The sequence below is a fragment of the Scardinius erythrophthalmus genome (assembly GCF_964197995.2).
Source record: "Scardinius erythrophthalmus genome assembly, contig: HAP1_SCAFFOLD_150, whole genome shotgun sequence".
NCBI lineage: Eukaryota > Metazoa > Chordata > Actinopteri > Cypriniformes > Leuciscidae > Scardinius > Scardinius erythrophthalmus.
Window position 1 is genome coordinate 125700 of NW_028296461.1, and position 19897 is coordinate 145596.

The window sequence follows — 19897 nt, forward strand, 5'->3', positions numbered from 1 at the left end:
ATTCTGTCTGATTGAGTCTTCAGATGCTGACAATAACACACACATCTTCATCTTACAGGCAGAACTGAAACAACACACTGTAAATATAACGAGAGATGATATAATAACTGAAGTCTTTCACTTTAACTCATTATACACTGAGAGTCATTCATATACTGTATATAGTTCAAGGCATTAAGTTCAAGGCATTGACGCTCGCTTACAGATCTATCACAGGCTCAGCTCCCTCCTACTTTCACTCACTACTACGAGCCTACATCCCTACCAGAAGCCTACGATCGGTCAACGAGCGACGTCTCGTGGTTCCATCACAGAGAGCCACAAAATCACTTTCCAGAACATTCTCATTCACAGTTCCATGCTGGTGGAACGCTGTCCCCACCCTCATCCGGAATGCAGAATCCCTGACAACCTTCAAAAGACAGCTGAAAACCCATCTCTTCCGTGAGCACTTAACCTCATAAAAAATAAAATAAAAATAAAACCTTTCCCTCTAAAACCTCACTTATCGGGCTTATGCTACTCTGAATAATGCCTAAACTTCGTATCTGGAGCAATTCTTGCGTTGTTTTTGTTTTTGCCTCTTCATGATGACTCGCTTAATCTAGTCCTAACTTGTAAGTCGCTTTGGATAAAAGCGTCTGCTAAATGACTAAATGTAAATGTAAAATGTAAATATACAAAATATATATTGTCACAGGCTGGCTCATGGCCTGTGGCAAAAATGAGGGGACACAAACAAGAAGTATAGGCCAATCAAAAAGGTTGTCTTTATTGTAAATCAAAACTATTAACTTTAAACAAAGAAAAGGAAATGAGGTGTGGGAATGTCATAATGTAAGGTGTATGTAAAATGCATGGATGCGTGAATCTGTGTGTGTACATGACTGAGTGAAAAACTAAGTCATAACTACAAAGGAACAAACAAAACAGGATCATACCTGGAGGAGCAGAGAGAGAGAGAGAGTGGTTAGTGAAGCAGTTTAAATACCCTGAGCCCAGGTGGCTTCAATCACTAACGACCCTCCTCTGCCTGCAGGAGGAACCGCCCCTGCAAGGCAGAGGAGGGGCCGTGACAATATATATATATATATATATGGCAGTTGCTTCAATGCATTTAGGGGTGTGGTCCTGGTCAAGACAATCTCCTGAACTCCAAACTGAATGTCAGAATGGGAAAGAAAGGTGATTTAAGCCATTTTGAGTGTGGCATGGTTGTTGGTACCAGACGGGCCAGTCTGAGTATTTCACAATCTGCTCAGTTACTGGGATTTTCACACACAACCATTTCTAGGGTTTACAAAGAATGGTGTGAAAAGGGAAAAACATCCAGTATGCAGCAGTCCTGTGGGCGAAAATGCCTTGTTGATGCTAGAGGTCAGAGGAGAATGGGCCGACTGATTCAAGCTGATAGAAGAGCAACTTTGACTGAAATAACCACTTGTTATAACCGAGGTATGCAGCAAAGCATTTGTGAAGCCACAACACGCACAACCTTGAGGCGGATGGGCTACAACAGCAGAAGACCCCACCGGGTACCACTCATCTCCACTACAAATAGGAAAAAGAGGCTACAATTTGCACGAGCTCACCAAAATTGGACAGTTGAAGACTGGAAAAATGTTGCCTGGTTTGATGAGTCTCGATTTCTGTTGAGACATTCAGATGGTAGAGTCAGAATTTGGCGTAAACAGAATGAGAACATGGATCCATCATGCCTTGTTACCACTGTGCAGGCTGGTGGTGGTGGTGTAATGGTGTGGGGGATGTTTTCTTGGCACACTTTAGGCCCCTTAGTGCCAATTGGGCATCGTTTAAATGCCACGGCCTACCTGAGCATTGTTTCTGACCATGTCCATCCCTTTATGACCACCATGTACCCATTCTCTGATGGCTACTTCCAGCAGGATAATGCACCATGTCACAAAGCTCGAATCATTTCAAATTGGTTTCTTGAACAATGAGTTCACTGGTTTCTTGGTTTCTGGAAAAATGTTGCCTGGTCTGATGAGTCTGATGAGTCTTGAACTTGACAATGAGTTCACTGTACTAAAATGGCCCCCACAGTCACCAGATCTCAACCCAATAGAGCATCTTTGGGATGTGGTGGAACGGGAGCTTCGTGCCCTGGATGTGGATCCCACAAATCTCCATCAACTGCAAGATGCTATCCTATCAATATGGGCCAACATTTCTAAAGAATGCTTTCAGCACCTTGTTGAATCAATGCCACGTAGAATTAAGGCAGTTCTGAAGGGGGTCAAACGCAAGTAACTTTGTGGGCGGGTCTCGGCGCTGTTGCTATTATACCGGTGGGATAAATTACTCTTGCGCCCGACGCAAATCTAAAATGTGTTGGTCTGAAGTAGCTTCATTACTCATAGGTGTGGTTTGGGCGTAACGTGAAATAAACCAATCAGAGCGTCATCTCACTTTCCCTTTAAGAGCAGGCGCACTTGTTCCATGGCGGATTGCTATTATAACGGCGGATTTGCCAGGCGCACGCCAGGAGCAGTTCACAGCTGACGGCCGTAAAACACAGAGAAGTGACATTGGGGATGGAGAAACACACCCAAATTAACTTCTGTTAAACAGGTGTATGATAATTTGGGTAAATGTGTAAGCTAGATGCCTATGCTTTTATAATTAATTGTCTGTCTATCTATCTATCTATCTATCTATTGTAATGTATGATTTGCAAAAATGAAAACTGCTGTGTCTGTGTGTAGAGTAGAGAATCAAAGTGTATGCGCGTTGTGCACACGCTACATTGATTATGGCCAAGCATGCGCCCTTAAAATACGCAACGCGCCACTGACTTTAAACTATTTTTTTTTGGTTAGTGGCGGAATTGTTTTCTAAACCTGTAAAATAGCATCAGGGAACGTTTGTGCCGGAACACGCCTCCTCTTTTTGCTGAACCGCCCCGGGGAGTGCAAGTTCATTTGCTAGTCTACCGACGTGCGTCTGTGGAGGGAAAAGTCCGCTGTGCGCGGGTGCAAAATAGGAATGAAACATGCGTCGCTGTACAAAGTCAATTGCGCTGGGTGCAAGATAGGGCCCTGAGAGTCATTCATATACTGTGTATACTCATATGTGAATATGTCTGTTAGTGAATCTCAGGATCTGTATTAATATAATCTCTGCATTAATATAATCTCTTCTGTTTCCAGGATTCATCATTGTTGCAGTGTTACCAGTGTTTACAACAGTGACAAGAAACAACTGGAACACAGTATGTGGTCGACAAATGGGCTGTAAGTGTTTGATGAATTATGATCTGATCCCTCATATAAACACACATAACATCTTAATCTGATCAATATATAATTCATAAATGCTTGTGTCATTATGAATGTCTGATCTTTACAGATTTTAAGTGGAGGGTTTAATGAGAATAATCTGTGTTCAGTCGTTTTGAACATTTATGAAATGTTTTATATATGTTTAATGTGTGGTCTTGATGTTTTACTCAGTGAGTGTCAAACACAGATATGCAGATTTACACTAATATTAAACATGTTTTTCAGGTTCACCTTCGGTCAGGAGATCAGTGTGGTTAATGTTCATGTTATTGATCAATGCTGTAATTATCTATTTCTACAGCACAGCTCTGGAGAATGAGAAGGGTATGATTATATTACATTATATATCTGACACATGTCTGCTATATCTCAGCTTTATGCTGAAGTGTGCTAAAGTTAAATGTGTGTGTGTTGATGAACACTGTCAGTGATGATCTGATGTGTGTGTGTGTGTGTGTGTGTGTGTTGAAGAACACTGTCAGTGATGATCTGATGTGTGTGTGTGTGTGTGTGTGTGTGTGTGTGTGTGTGTGTGTGTGTGTGTTGATGATCACTGTCAGTGATGATCTGATGTGTGTGTGTGTGTGTGTGTGTGTGTGTGTGTGTGTGTGTGTGTTGAAGAACACTGTCAGTGATGATCTGATGTGTGTGTGTGTGTGTGTGTGTGTGTGTGTGTGTGTGTGTGTGTGTGTGTTGATGATCACTGTCAGTGATGATCTGATGTGTGTGTTGAACACTGTCAGTGATGATCTGATGTGTGTGTTGATGTTCAGATCGTGTCGGATGGGTCTGTGTGATCATGTTTCTTCAGTCATTCTGGACAGTGATGAACTTCGCACGGTCATTTAACTGGGGTACAGTATTAATCATCATCTCTGATCATCTTCATCTATCAGCTCTCGTTTATTCTCCTCACTCTCTTCTGTTCTTCTCTTCTGGAGAGATCGAGTCTCTACACTGATAACTATCGTCATTTTAACGCTAATAGAACTGTAACTGTAACTGACTATATACAGTGAGAAACTGTTTATTTTCTTATACGTTCTGTACATTAGGGCTTTATGTTGCATCTGTTGTTGATGTTGTTTAATTTGATTATTTCAGTGTCATGTGTGTGTCTATGATGGTGTTTAGTGTGTGTGTGTGTGTGTGTGTGTGTGTCTATGATGGTGTTTAGTGTGTGTGTGTGTGTGTGTGTGTGTGTGTGTGTGTGTGTGTGTGTCTATGATGGTGTTTAGTGTGTGTGTGTGTGTGTGTGTGTGTGTGTGTGTGTGTGTGTGTGTGTGTATGATGGTGTTTAGTGTGTGTGTGTGTGTGTGTGTGTGTGTGTCTATGATGGTGTTTAGTGTGTGTGTGTGTGCGTGTATGATGGTGTTTAGTGTGTGTGTGTGTGTGTGTGTGTCTATGATGGTGTTTAGTGTGTGTGTGTGTGTGTGTGTGTGTCTATGATGGTGTTTAGTGTGTGTGTGTGTGTGTGTGTGTGTGTGTGTGTGTGTATGACACTGTACAGCTTCTATATTAGTATTAATCTCATCATGAACTTTGACCTTTCTCACCATCACCTGTGCTTTTATGGTATTTTAGTACTTCATAACATTACACCAGTTAATGAAGTACAGCTTTTTACTGTAAGTTTAAGTTAAATCTGTAAATCCTGAAACGCTGCAGACGTATATTTACGGTAAACCTCAGATGTTTTACAGAGTTATTCAGTGTTTGCCATCTCAGCACAGCTTTAATTCTGTCGTTGTAATAATGATCTTCATGAAATCCTGTTCCTCGTGTGTGTTTATGATCTCCTGCTGATATTTAAGTTTGCTTGATCAAACTTACTTCACTTACTGATCTACTATTTAAACTTCTTCTTCTGAGCCTGAGTTTAGACAGCATCTCCTCCTAGAGCTTTAAAGCTACAAACACCAAACTCTCTCAGACCTTCAACTGTTCTGACACGCTATTATCTTTTATAACGGATCCGACTTACAGTTTTCATAACAATCATAATAGTCCCATTCGCTTTCATTGAGGGGGGTCAAAACTTTAAAGCATTAACTCCAATAGAGTTTAAGCTTCATCCACTATGTATCTGTCATGTTAGCTACATGGTAATTAATGTTAAAGCATGTTAGCAACATGTTTAAACATTAGCAAAAAAGCTCATTTGTGTTAACAGCATATTAAATCATGTTAGCAACATGGTAATTCATGCTAGTAACATGATAAAACATTATAGCATCATGCTAATTCATACTAACACAATGTTAATTCATGCTAACAGAATGCCAAATCATGTTAGCTACATGGTATTTAATGCTAACAACTTTGTAATTCATGCTAATGTGGCGATAACTCAAGTAGAGGGAACAGTTAATCTCTAATTTTAATCCGACTACGCCACCCTGGGGGGAACCAGGGAAATAACTCCCAAGAAAAGCACAGGTAAGTGTTACCATTTGGACAGGCAGATGACAGGAGACGTGAGGGGCAATACAAAAATACTTTATTATAAAATGATCAGCACCAATAAAACTCACTCTCAGGACTCTTACACGTAACAAATACTTCCTCCGAGCCAAGCTTGGCGGGAACAGGGCAGGCTGGCTGCAATTCCAGAGGTTGTCCAAACCCACCTCAAGTCACAGCAAATCAAACCAGCACCCCCCAACCCTTAGGACGTTTTGACAGCACACACAGCACACGGGGTAGCACACGTGTAGCACACCACTCGAATGAAGCAACTAGCCTCCCCCGTTCCACGCCAAATCCTCACTGGCTCCTGGAGAGAGAAGAAGGGGACTCGTATGAACAATCAAAATAAAGTACACAAAATAATGAAAAGAAAACTAAAATACAGCCACCAAATAGGGCGACTATAATACCCCAGCCCCCCTAACGGTGCCTTCTGCTGCTCGAGCTGACAATCAAATCAAATCAAATCAAATCAAGTATATTTGTATAGCGCTTTTTACAATACAGATTGTATCAAAGCAGCTTTCACAGTATTAAAATAAAATAATACGACAAAGTTTGTTTCTAGTGGAATTTATAGATTGATAGAATAAAATTAAATATCCCCAAAATATCCCCAACTGAGCAAGCCAAAGGCAACAGTGGCAAGGAACCGAAAAACTCCATCAAGTGACCTAATGGTGTCCTAAAACTCCATCAGGTGACCTAATGGAGAAAAAAAAACCTTGGGAGAACCCAGGCTCAGTCGGGGGCCAGTTCTCCTCTGGCATTTATGAACTAGAGGCCGGATTGTAGTTTGAAACTGTGAGATTAACAATATTATATGAATGCCTGGCTGAAAAGATGCGTCTTTAATCTAGTTTTAAACTGGGAGAGTGAGTCCGAGTAACGAACAGTATCAGGAAGGCTATTCCAGAGTTTTGGAGCCAAATGTGAAAATGCTCTCCCTCCTTTGGTGGATCTGGATATCCTAGGTATGACCAAAAGCCTCGAATTTATTGATCTTAAAGAGCGCGATGGATTATAGGGTGATAGAAGATCCGTTAAATAGACTGGAGCTAAGCCGTTTAGGGCTTTATAAGTCAGTAGCAATACCTTATAATTAATACGGAACTTTATAGGTAGCCAATGTAGTGATGATAAAATCGGTGTTATATGATCATATTTTCTTGATCTAGTAAGAACTCTAGCGGCTGCATTTTGGACTAACTGTAGCTTGTTTATTGAGGATGCAGGACAACCGGCTAATAAAGCATTACAGTAATCTAGTCTCGAGGTCATGAATGCATGAACTAACTTTTCTGCATCAGAAACTGATAGCATATTACGTAGCTTAGCAATGTTTCTAAGGTGGAAAAAGGCAGTTTTTGTAACATACGAAATATGATTTTCAAAAGACAGGTTACAATCGAGTATAACACCCAGGTCTTTTACTGTAGCGGATAAAGTAACAGGACATCCTACGATGTCAAAGTTGTATTGTGAGAGGTTCTGTGGGCGGTTTTTTGAACCGATAAGTATTACCTCTGTCTTGTCTGGATTTAATAAAAGAAAATTACGCGTCATCCAATCTTTTATATCTTTAACACACTCTGTCAATTTGGATAAATTAGCGTTTTCATCCGGCCGTGATGAAATATATATTTGAGTGTCATCAGCATAACAATGGAAACTAATTCCATGTTTCCTTATAATATTTCCAAGTGGCATCATATATATTGAGAATAACAGAGGGCCTAACACAGATCCCTGCGGCACTCCATAGTTTACTGGAGTTATGATTGATTTTTCTCCATTTAAATAGACAAAATGGTAGCGGTCAGATAAGTATGATCTAAACCAGCTTAATGCTTGTCCTTGAACACCAGTATAATTTTGTAGTCGATCTAAGAGTATTGTATGATCTATAGTATCGAACGCAGCACTTAGATCAAGTAAAACTAGTATTGAGATACAGCCTTGGTCAGAAGCTAAGAGTAAATCATTTGTGATTTTAACGAGCGCAGTTTCAGTGCTATGATGCGGCCTGAATCCAGACTGAAACTTTTCATAGATATCATTTTCTTGCAAGAAAGAGCCCAGTTGAGTGGACACAACTTTTTCTAGTATTTTAGACATAAAAGGTAGATTTGAAATGGGTCTATAATTTGCTAGATTATTATGATCTAATTGTGGTTTCTTAATGAGAGGTTTTATAACTGCCAGTTTAAATGTTCTTGGAACATGACCTAAAGATAAAGACGAGTTAATAATATTGAGGAGAGGCTCTTCCACTACAGGTAACACTTCCTTCAGTAGTTTAGTTGGTATAGGATCTAATAAACATGTTGTTGTTTTAGATGAAGTGATAAGTTTATTTAACTCTTTTTGTTCTATAGTTGTAAAGCACTGTAATTGTTCTTGCGGGGGGATAATTGAGGCTGAATTATAAGGTGCGATTGAGGATTGAACGTTTACAATTGTGGTTCTGATGTTTTCTATTTTCTCAGTGAAGAACTTCATAAAATCATTACTACTAAACTGTAACGGGATATTTTGTTCGGGTGACGTCTGTTTATTTGTTAGTCTAGCCACGGTGTTAAATAAAAACCTAGGATTGTTTTGGTTGTTTTCTATTAGTTTGCGTAGATGCTCAGCCCTGGCCGCTTTTAGGGCCTTTTTATAACGTGACATACTGTCTTTCCACGCGATTCTAAAGACCTCTAAATTAGTTTGTTTCCATTTACGCTCTAAATTACGGGTTTCTCTCTTTAGAACATGCGTAGTATTATTGTACCATGGTGCTTTAATTTTCTCTGTAACCTTTTTTAATCTAACGGGTGCAACAACATCCAATGTTCTAGAGAGAATGGTGCTCATAGTGCTAGTTAGTTCTTCTAGTTCATCTGTTTGTTTGGGTTCAGGCAGCAGCTGAGACAGATCAGACAAGCAACTCGAGAAATTATCTATGGTGGATGGAAGGATTGTTCTGCCTGGTCGAAAACGCGGCGCCGCATGACATATTACAGCAGTACGTAATATGCAAGTTACCAAGTAATGGTCAGTGACATCATCACTTTGTGGAATGATATCTATATCGGTTGGATCGGTTCCATATGATATAATTAAATCGAGTGTATGATTAAGACGATGAGTTGGTCCGGTGACGTTTTGTTTGACCCCAAAGGAATTTAATAAATCTATAAACGCAGCCCCTAACGCATCATTTGGATTATCTACGTGTATGTTAAAATCTCCAACAATTAATGCTTTATCTACATTGACCAATAGATCTGAGAGAAAATCTGCAAACTCTTTTAGGAAATCAGCGTAAGGCCCAGGCGGTCTATATACGGTAGCCAAGGCTAGAGATAATATGGATTTTTTTCTAACATCTAAGAGCGTAACATTTAGTACAAGTATTTCAAACGAAATAAACTTATAACCCGTTTTCTGAGTAACATTGAGAATATCTCTATAGACCGCTGCAACACCGCCGCCACGACCAATCAGACGGGGTTCGTGCTTATAGGAGTATCCTAATGGAGTAGACTCATTTAGACCGAAATAATCATTAGGTTTAAGCCAAGTTTCAGTAAGGCAAAGTACATCGAAGCTATTATCCGTGACTATTTCATTTACAATAACTGCCTTAGGTGTGAGTGATCTAATGTTTAGAAGACCTAGCTTTAGAAATTGTTTTTGGTTACTAATAGCAACATTTTCTGGTTTAATAACAATTAGATTTTTTCTAGATCCTGCAGTAGATTTATTATTTGATCTCACTAAACGAGGAATAGACACAGTTTCTATGCAATATTCTACACTATTTATATCTGACAGAAGATCCGATCCGAATCTGCTTGGGTGTAAGCCATCAGCACGGTAAAGCCTAGGACGCTCCCAAAACAGATTCCAATTATTTACAAAGAGCAGTTTCTGCTCATTGCACCATGACATTAACCATTCATTTAGCGCGAATAATCTACTAAACTTTTCATGACCTAGTCGGTATGTGGGAAGCGGTCCTGACACAATGATCGTTATATCAGGCGATGTGCTGCGTACCGTATCGATCAGATTCCTGAAGTCTTTCTTCATGGGCCGACATCAGCGACTAGTGGCACAAAAATAACAGGACCGGGGATGAGGAAGAAATAAACACTTACAGACTTGTATTATAAAATACAACATGAAAAATGCCCACAAGTAATCACACCAGACAGAATTTACCCCAACATAAACTATTGCGTAAGTTGCTTACGCTACGGGAAAGTTCTCTTTCTTCGAGATCTGAAGCCAAAAAATTATCCTTAATTTTGTATTCATTGTCAACGCAGTGCGGCAGCCGGCAGACCATGACGGGCTGTATAAGCGTGCTCATTGGTTGCCCGGCGGCAACTGCTGCAGCCTACCAGTGAGCCCTGTGTGACGTCACACCCTATGAGGGCGCTTCGCGCCCTCCACACCCTTCTAACCGTCAAGATGGGTGTGGCTAGTGTGTATATAAGGAGGGCTCGCGGGCTGAGAATCTGGTTTTCATAGTCTGAAGCGCAAAAGCTCGTGGCGCGTCACGGCAGGTTACGCAATACTCGTTCCCTCTTCTAGAGAGAACCGAGGTTACATTAGGTAACCGAGTACGTTCTCTTATGAGAGGTTCTCTCGTATTGCGTAAGTTGCTTACGCTACGGGAACCCCTTGTCAACACCGTGCGCGCCGAGCATCCAGCACATGAGTCCCAGGGAGACCGGGGAAAACAACATGCTGAAACAGGTGGCCGGTCGGAGAAACGGGCCAGCACATGTACAAAGCACTTCACTTCATATATAAAATAGAGCAGCACAGCCGGTCTATATATATCAATGTAAACAATGCGGCCAGTAGCACGGGCCCGCATAGTACATAAGCACATATTAGGGGAAAAATAGAGCGGTCTCACCGGTCTATGTGTGGAGAGAATAATCCCCAGCGCAACCGAGTGTAGGACAGGCGGCCAGCGGCGCGGGCCAGCACTGGTACACAAGCGCGTAGTGGGGAACAAAGGAACAGAGCGGCATAGCCGGTCTGTGTACAAAAACACTCTTCCCTTGGTGCCATACCAGAAATATTACCAGTACGTGAACGTAGTCTGCACATGAGCGACTGGGCAGAACATACATGCCACTTATACTGACAACAGTTTAGCCTGCAAGGCGGGAACTTCCAGGTTATAAAACCTCACGAATGTCGATGGGGAGGCCCAACCCGCCGCCATACAAATATCGTGGATAGAAATTCCGCTGGACCAGGCCCACGAAGAGGCGATGCCTCTAGTGGAGTGGGCTCTGATACCCAAAGGGCACTGCAGGTGTTTGGAGGCGTAAGCTGCTGCAACTACGTCCACTATCCACCTGGACAGGCTCTGTTTCGAGGCGGCGAGACCTTTGGTGCGCCCGCCGAAAGAGACAAAGAGCTGCTCGGAATGCCTAAAAGCGGCGGAGCGCGTAATGTAAACTCTCAGCGCCCTGACGGGGCATAGGAAGTTATCACTGTCCCCACTATCGGATGCTGGCAGAGCCGAAAGGGAGATGATTTGCGCCCTAAAGGGGGTACCAATCGCTTTGGGGATGTAACCGTGTCTCGGTCTGAGAATGACTTTAGAGTCATTTGGTCCGAACTCAAGACATGCAGGGCTAACGGATAGCGCGTGCAGATCCCCCACGTGTTTTACTGAAGACAGAGCTATCAGAAAAACGGTTTTGAGCGAAAGGTACTTCAAATCCACGGATTCAAGCGGTTCAAAGGGAAAGCCTTCAGGGCCTCCAGGACCAAGGACAGATCCCAAATAGGAACCGAGGGGGGGCCGCGGGGGATTCATCCGTCTGGCTCCTCTGAGGAAACGGATAATAAGCTCGTTCCTTCCTATTGCACAGCTGCGCGTCGTCTCAGCAAACGCTGCAATAGCCGCCACATACACTTTGAGCGTGGAAGGGGACCTGCCCTTGTCCAACAGCTCCTGTAGGAAGGAGAGCACCCGTGGGACCTCACATGTGCGTGGATCCAGGCTCTTAGTAGCGCACCATTTAGCGAACACAGACCATTTAGACGCATAGAGCCTTCTCATAGAGGGAGCTCTAGACTGCGTGATCGTGTTTACGACCCCTTCTGGTAGGTCAACAGGTATCCGTTGATTATCCACGCATGCAGAGACCAGCGCTCTGGATGGGGATGCCAGATCGATCCACCGGCTTGAGAGAGGAGATCCTTTCTCACCGGGATTGGCCATGGGGATAAGTGCGACAGCCTCACTAGCTCTGGGTACCAGATTTGGTTCTCCCAACGTGGGGCTATAAGAAGCACTGGGTGGTGCGTTTCCCTGATCCTCGTGATGACCTGTGGTAACAGGGAGATCGGACGGAAAGCGTACAGCGGGAGGCTGGGCCAGGTCTGGGCCAGCGCGTCCTCGCTCCTTGAGAAGAACATCGGGCAGTGAGCGTTGTCTTTCGACGCAAAGAGGTCGACTTCCGCTCTGCCGAATAGGCGCCAGAGCAACTGGACTGTCTGGGGGTGCAGGGACCATTCTCCCGGGGGAATGATGTCACTGGACAGTCTGTCTGGGCCGACATCCAGGTGGCCCGGCACGTGCGCGGCTCTCAGCGAGCGCAACGAATGATGAGCCCACACGAGAAGGCGTTCTGTCAGTTTGCACAGGTTCCTGGACCTGACAACACCCTGTCGGTTCACATAGGACACCACGGACATGTTGTCCGAGCGGACTAGCACATGGTGATCCCGTATGAGTGGGAGGAAACGCTTGAGCGCGTTCTCGACCGCTATCATCTCCAAACAGTTTATGTGGAGGGATTTCTCCTGGTCTGACCACAGGCCAAAGACAGGTTTGCCCTCGAACAGAGCGCCCCAACCTAAGGTGGAAGCGTCCGTCGAGATAACTTTGCATTGCGAGACGGCTCCCTTTGTCACTCCCCGCTGGTACCAGTCGGCCGCTAACCAGGGCTTCAGTGCTGAAACGCAGCTCTGAGTCACTCTGATCCGAATGCCGCCGGAAGCGGCAAAAATAAAAAGAGAATAAAAAAATATTTTTGAGAGATAAACCAGTCCCTCGGGCAAATCTGCGCGAGGATCTGCCTGGTTGTGACCATTTTGAACGGTCTTCTCATAAGAGCCTTGTTCAAATGTCTCAGATCCAAAATCGGTCTGAGAGCTCCGTCCTTCTTGGGAACGAGGAAATAATGGCTGTAAAAGCCTGACTCGCTCATAGAAGGGGGTACCGGTTCTATAGTCCCTTTGCACAGGAGTGTCGCTATTTCTGCTCAAAGTAGATGTGCTACTTCCCCATTCACTCTCATCTCGGTACGCGCATGAAAGCGCGGGGGGCGGCGAGCAAACTGCAGAGTATAGCCCTTTTTTACTGTGCTTAGCACCCATTCTGACGCGCCTGGAATAGCTTCCCACGCTTTCGCGTGTGCAGCCAGGGGCAGAATGGCCTCCGAGCTCTGATTGCCGCGCGTCGCAGGCTCGAGAGCTCGAAACGGAGGCGTGGGCACAGCGCGCGCGCTCTTGGTGCTTAAATACGGCGGCTCACATGCAGCGATAGCTGGCCGTTTTACACACAGTGTCCCGGTGGCTTTGGACGGGGAACATACAGTGTGAGGCGCGTTAGTATATGTGAGCACTCGAGGGCGGGCACAGGACTTACATTTAAACATGACCGGTCGTGAGAGGCCGTGTGACAGAGCGGGCAGTGAGTAGGTGTGGGCACGGGGAGGTGGACACGTGACCTACTTTTAACACTCGAGCGGCTTCTGCCTGCTTTATGAGAGTGAGCTCTGTGAGAGACACGGGATTTATAGTGCTTGTGTGCAGGGGTGAACACGGAAACGTGGGCACATTCACTGCATTTGAAACACATACGGCGTGAGCCGTGCAACCAGACATTATGCTCATTTGAAATTTCTCTGGGTCGCCGAAATTTCTCTGAGAACGGTGGTTGCGCGCAGGCGAGCGGGTAGATATACCGGCTCGTTGGCTGCGAGGTAAACATCTGCAGTAGCCGTGGCAACGAGGACTGACAGAGCGTGAAGCTTTGACGGTGGTCCAGCCGCAATGGGACTAAACCGTCTTTTCTTCCCTCGTGTTTAGTCGTGTTTATACTCGAGCACCATGAGTAGGAGTGGTGCGAGAGGCGGGTTCGCTTTCTGTATGTAAGAAAAACTGGCCGCGAGCTCGGAGAAGCGAGCAGCATAAATTTGTATCTGCCGCGAGAGCCGGGATCGAACACAGGTCTCTGGCGCGAAAGCCTATGATTCTGCCACTGTACCACAGGGGAGAACACATTAACTTTCGGTTAGCGCGAGCATAAGAGAGAGCGACCTCATGTTTGTTTGCAGGCGTGCGTGTACTAAAACAGGCTCGTTTACTGCAATAGTAATATTTCCAGCCGCCTGAACTTAAGAGGGGACTGAGAAATGTGTGAGAATTGGGGGCTTGTCCGGCCACAGCGGGACTAAAACACTCTCTCTCCTCTTTTCGCCGGTGAGTGAGGCGCGCGCGCTGAACGTTGCTCGTGACCATCCGCTCTGTCATCCTTTGTGAACGGCGCAATCTGCGCGGCCCAACAAAGGGGGAGAGAGGGCGAGAGAGAAGCTCGAGGGAGAGGTTCCGGCGAGCTCCTCAGTCACATCAGTCTCCGGTGGTCTCTGCGAGCGGCGCTTCTTCTTGCGTGGCCCGGCAGGGACAGGCGGAGCGACAGCTTGGTCGAAAACTTCAGGTCGAGCCCGCAGGGTCGGCATTAAGAGTTCTTCGCACTCGGGGCAGCCGCCCGTAGAGAGTGCGGTGGCGGCGTGCTCGCGGCCCAGGCAGAGAGCGCAGAAGAGGTGGCGGTCTCGGTTGCTGAGCGGGGCGCGGCACGAGCCGCAGGAAAAACGAGGCATTTTGACAAAAACGCCTCGTGCTCTATAGAACAGTGAGAGAAAGTGTGTGTCGCGGGGCGGTAATAAAAGGATATGACGCCGGATAGCGTAGCAGGCACGGATGGCTGAAAGCGGCGAAGGCGGCCGGCTTCCTCAGGCGCTGTCCTAGGCTTGCTGGTCGCTGGTTTCAACGGCGGCGGCTCTCAAGATCCAGCGATGCGAAGAGCTTCGCTGAAGACAAGAAAATCAGATTCTCAGCCCGCGAGCCCTCCTTATATACACACTGGCCACACCCATCTTGACGGTTAGAAGGGTGTGGAGGGCGCGAAGCGCCCTCATAGGGTGTGACGTCACACAGGGCTCACTGGTAGGCTGCAGCAGTTGCCGCCGGGCAACCAATGAGCACGCTTATACAGCCCGTCATGGTCTGCCGGCTGCCGCACTGCGTTGACAATGAATACAAAATTAAGGATAATTTTTTGGCTTCAGATCTCGAAGAAAGAGAACTTTCCCGTAGCGTAAGCAACTTACGCAATACGAGAGAACCTCTCGTAAGAGAACCCGGCAAAACAAAACAAAAAGAAAATAAACTATACTTATAAACAAAACAACATAACCCTGGTAGGCAGCAGACACCAAGCTAGAGAACTAGCCTTCCATAATACCTGCCATATAATCACCAGGCGTTAGTCCAGCAACACAAACACACTGAAAAAAAATAAACAAATTAAACAAGGAAAACGTTGCCGGGAAGCAAAACAGCAGCGGCGTCGCGTGCAGCGTTCCCCACTATGGATCAGAGACCGCGATGATCCATTCTCCATTCACCTTCAACAACGAGACACAAGTCAACTTAAATGTTCCGAACCCCGAATGTGAACAAGGGAGAGGTTACTTACGGTTTAGATAGAATCACGATCGAACGCAGCGCTGTATGGCTACTCACAACCGATGCTGCGGCTCTGTTTACCGGCCAGCGTGCACCCGCATCTGCCAACGCGTTCTTACTGCTAAATGTGACATAATAATTACCCCAAACACAGCGATAGAGCTTAAGATGTATATATCCACGTACCTGAAAGCAACTCCGCCAGAAACCTGTTACAATGCCATCGCCACCAGCCCCGCTATAAATAAACTATAAATGAAGCACATTACTAAAGTAATCCGTGTATTTACACCGCCAGAAAGAGAGTGTAAACATACCTTAAAGGGGACCGAGAACCGAAACCGAAGTGAAGAACCCAGACCTACGAGGACCCGTAAACCCGTCAAAATAAGGGTCCTTAAATATTACGGCCGCTTCCCCCTTATTGGAGTATCAAAGCCCCACTCAACAAGGACCAATCGGCAGGCCAAATCACTTATCCGGCCACACTAACAACATTTTAAAACATGTTAGCAAAATGCTAATTCATGATAGCATCATGCTAAATCATGTTATCAACATGCTAAAACATGTTAACACAATTATAATTCATGCTAACAGAATGCCAAATCATGTTAGCTACATGGTAATTCATGCTAAATCATGCTAACAACATGTAAGCAAAATGTTAATTCATGTTAACAGCATCTTAAATCATGCTGACAACATGGTCATTCATGTTAAATCATGCTAGCAACATGATAAAGCATGATAGCATCATGTTAATTTATGCTAACATAATATGCTAGCACAATTATAATTCATGATAACAGCATGCTAAATCATGTTAGCTACATGGTAATTAATGCAAAACCATGCTAGCAACATGGTAATTCACGTTAACAACATGTTAAAGTGTAAGTTGCAGGTTAACCACCACAACCAATTAATGTGTAAATTAAGTGCTCAATATGTATATATATAAACATTTCTGTCTTAAAATGCGTTAAAATAACATTTATTGGGGTTTCTTCAAGGTAGCGCGTTTTTACAGCAACTGGGTGATGACGTCATAGAAGGAAGTTGCAACCATACTCTGCTAGACTCCTACTGTTTGTGGCTCGATTATGGAGAACGACTGGGGAGGTGGGGAACTAGTGTTGTCAAAATACCGGTACTTCGGTACTGAAAATGTGACGGTACCAGCATTTCTGTAGTACCGGGTATATTCGGTACCCAGTAACGTTAGGCAGCTGCGTTAAGTCGCTTCCATGTTTATCTAAGCACGGGGCTCCAGACTATCTTTTATTACTATGATGAGCACTGTAGCCGATATATACCACGAGTGTCTGTGTATATTAAACTGCAGAAATACTATTTAAATATTAACATTGCATGTTCTTTGTCTCTGTGTGAATGAATGGCGCAGACGCGCGGTGTCATTTCACACACACACACACACACACACACTGAAGCACGAGTGATGCGCGCGCTGTTTTCAGTCTAGCTGCTGCCAGTCACGATATGATGACATGATGAAATTCATCTCCAGAGCCACTCTGAGTCATTTTACCGTTTCATTTGAGAAAAACTATCGTCATATCATACACGCACAGAAACTCAACGGTCTTCACGGCAACCCGTCAAAATAAAAGTTCGGTTTAACTTTGCGTGCATGCTGCCTGAACCCGTTTGTTTTGCAAATAGCTTACTCTCATTTCAGGCAGGATCACGGTCCTCTTGAAGCCAGCACACACGATTATGTTTACAATTAAGTTATTTCAATATAACTGCTAGCCTACTTGCCATTAGACTACAGTAACTCTAGGCTTGGAGTTCCTTTTATGACGTCACGCCCAGCCTAGTGGAAGGGAGAGGGAGTGCTTAAAACCACTAAAAAGTACCAACTTTTCATATTATATTCAGCATTTTGGTATGAAAAACATACAAAACAGTGGTAGGCGGTTCTTATCTTTATGTTTATTGCATTTTTTTCGTGAAAATTTTTACCTGCAACTTACACTTTAAAACATGTTAACAAAATGGTAATTCACGTTAACAGCTTCCTAAATCATGCTAGTAACATGGTAATTCAATGCTAAATCATGCTAGCAACATGGTGAATAATGTTAAATCATGCTAGCTACACGATAAAACATGATAGCATTAAACTAATTCATGCTAACTCCATGCTAAAACATGTTAACACAATGATAATTAATGCCAACAGCATGCTAAATCATGTTAGCTACATGGTAATTAATGCTAAATCAGGCTTGCAACATGGTAATTCATGTTAAATCATGCTAACAATGTGGTAAATCATGCTAGTAACGCGGTAAATCATGTTAAACCCATTCAATTCAAACTTTAAGCTTGTCAAAGTTATTTCAAACTTTCAGACAATGCTTTTTCAAGCCAATTTTAAAGTTTGTTTACGAACTTCTAGTTCACTATAATGTTTCCTCAATCAAGAACAAATGTGTGTGAAACATGAGGGTGTGTTGTGTATGAATATTATGTGTTACTGTCATGTTTTATTCAACTTCAATGAATGCTGGAAATCCTTATTCTAAGGTTCTAAGATATTTTTTGAATAATTTCTTATTTCTTTTTAAAGAAATGTGTTTCTCTAAAGGTGATGATATGAAACTGTATTATTATTGTATCTTCCAGCTCTTCTCCGTGTTGTCCCTGTGTATGTGTTTGGATCAGTCGGTGTTGTTTTACTGAACGCTGTTGCTCTGATGACTGAACTGATCCTGAAAACAGGCGAGTGAACACTTCAACATCACTTACATTATATCTGAGCTTTCTGGTAAAAACACACACATTATAAACTAATACAGCATTTTAATCTGAACTGAGTGAGTGATAATATCTCACTGTGAGGCAGAAATGATCCTCATCTGAAAGTTATTATTCTCCTTTCATTCACATATATTCATTGGAGCAATAATAAGCCTTATAATCAGCTGTTCATGCTGTAAATGAAATACTGTGGTTTATTCTCATCCTCAGTTAATGGAGAAGGAGCCGTTGGAGATATGAGGATCATCGTCTTTTCCTCTGAATTCCTCTTCACTTTATTTCTGATGGTTTTAGTGGTATTTGAACCCTGTGAGTATAACCTGAACTTAAAGACCATTAAACTAATACATTCACTTCCGGTGTTTTGGTGTCTCTCATATTTCTTTAAGGGATTTTCATTTAAAAATATGAGCACATATGTGACCAATCATCTGTCTTTAGGATGCGTCACTTTCAGGGAATAAATGCTGAGTTTTGTGTTGTGATGATTGATGAATCTCACACGTGTGTTTATTGTGTTTGATTGAACTGAGACTCTACAGCTTCAGTTTGATTCACAGTTATAGATGTAAGATTAATAAGGGAATAGCATCAATATAACTCAAAGGGGATTGAATTACAGGGAATAAGAACCGAATTAATATGCAAATTATTCAGAATTCATATTTAACACTTTATCAACTATTCGTCCACCGATAAGTTGAGATTAGGGTATTTTATCAATTCTGGACAGAATATTATCCCGTGGCCTACGGTAATAATATCATAAAGTTATGATAACTGATTAATATGAGCAAGGTAGCAAAATCTACAGTTTAAGGCAGTAACTTGTAAGCACACAGCACAAGACGCTTGTATGTAAAATCAACCAAGACTTTATTGAACTACTCTAATACACACAAACTAAACTAAACGAAAACACACAAACATTCATTCAAACAGTTACAGAGAAAAGTGATGTTAACGGAGGGTGAATGGAGTCCCAAATGTCTAGCGTTAGACACTTCTTGATCGCAACCTGAGAGAATCAATCTACTAGCACTTTAATCTTAGTTCATTTTCTTAATAAGATTTGCACCAGTTCAGCCAGAATTAGGAGAAATTGTGTACTTGCGTTTGGATGCTCCTGTAAGCGCGTGCGTTCCCGTCTGTGACGCAGTTGCTGGAGGGAATCTCTTCGGCGCTGATTGGCTGGCAGTCGGTCGATGGTGCGTTCTGAGGGACAGCACTCGATGGTGAATGGTTGGTTGGCTTTGCCGGGTGGCGCTTCGTTCGCGGGATTTCCTGGATTGCGGGTTGCTATGCAACGGAGTTTCCTCTGAGTCTGGAGCGACTCTGAGAGGAGTTTCTTTGACGAAGTTCAACGAAGGATCTTACGGAAGAGTTGATGAGTTTTGAGTGAGCTCTTGGTGGTTTGAAGAGTATGTAAGCATACACACTGGACGATGGAAAGGTCAGCAAGAGCAAACGTCACTGCAAAGGCGAGGCACAAGGCAGGCAAAAAGCAAGGCAAAAAGCAACTCATAGCTGCTTGTCATTGGGTTATAAGCGTGTCC

The 19897-nt window shown here is 43.6% G+C and overlaps 1 protein-coding gene across 1 annotated transcript in view; it reads left to right on the forward strand.

The window, feature by feature from the left end:
- LOC308686326 (uncharacterized protein) overlaps nucleotides 1–18700 on the forward strand; it is a gene marked incomplete at its 3' end in the record, with an annotated part of 105006 nt that extends 86306 nt beyond the window's left edge. The window contains exons 13-17 of the mRNA XM_081394723.1: nucleotides 3174–3257; nucleotides 3531–3629; nucleotides 4079–4159; nucleotides 18207–18302; nucleotides 18552–18700. Coding sequence (XP_081250849.1) covers nucleotides 3174–3257; nucleotides 3531–3629; nucleotides 4079–4159; nucleotides 18207–18302; nucleotides 18552–18700 — 509 coding nt within the window. The remainder of the gene's footprint in view (nucleotides 1–3173; nucleotides 3258–3530; nucleotides 3630–4078; nucleotides 4160–18206; nucleotides 18303–18551) is intronic.
- Nucleotides 18701–19897: the final 1197 nt, after the last annotated feature.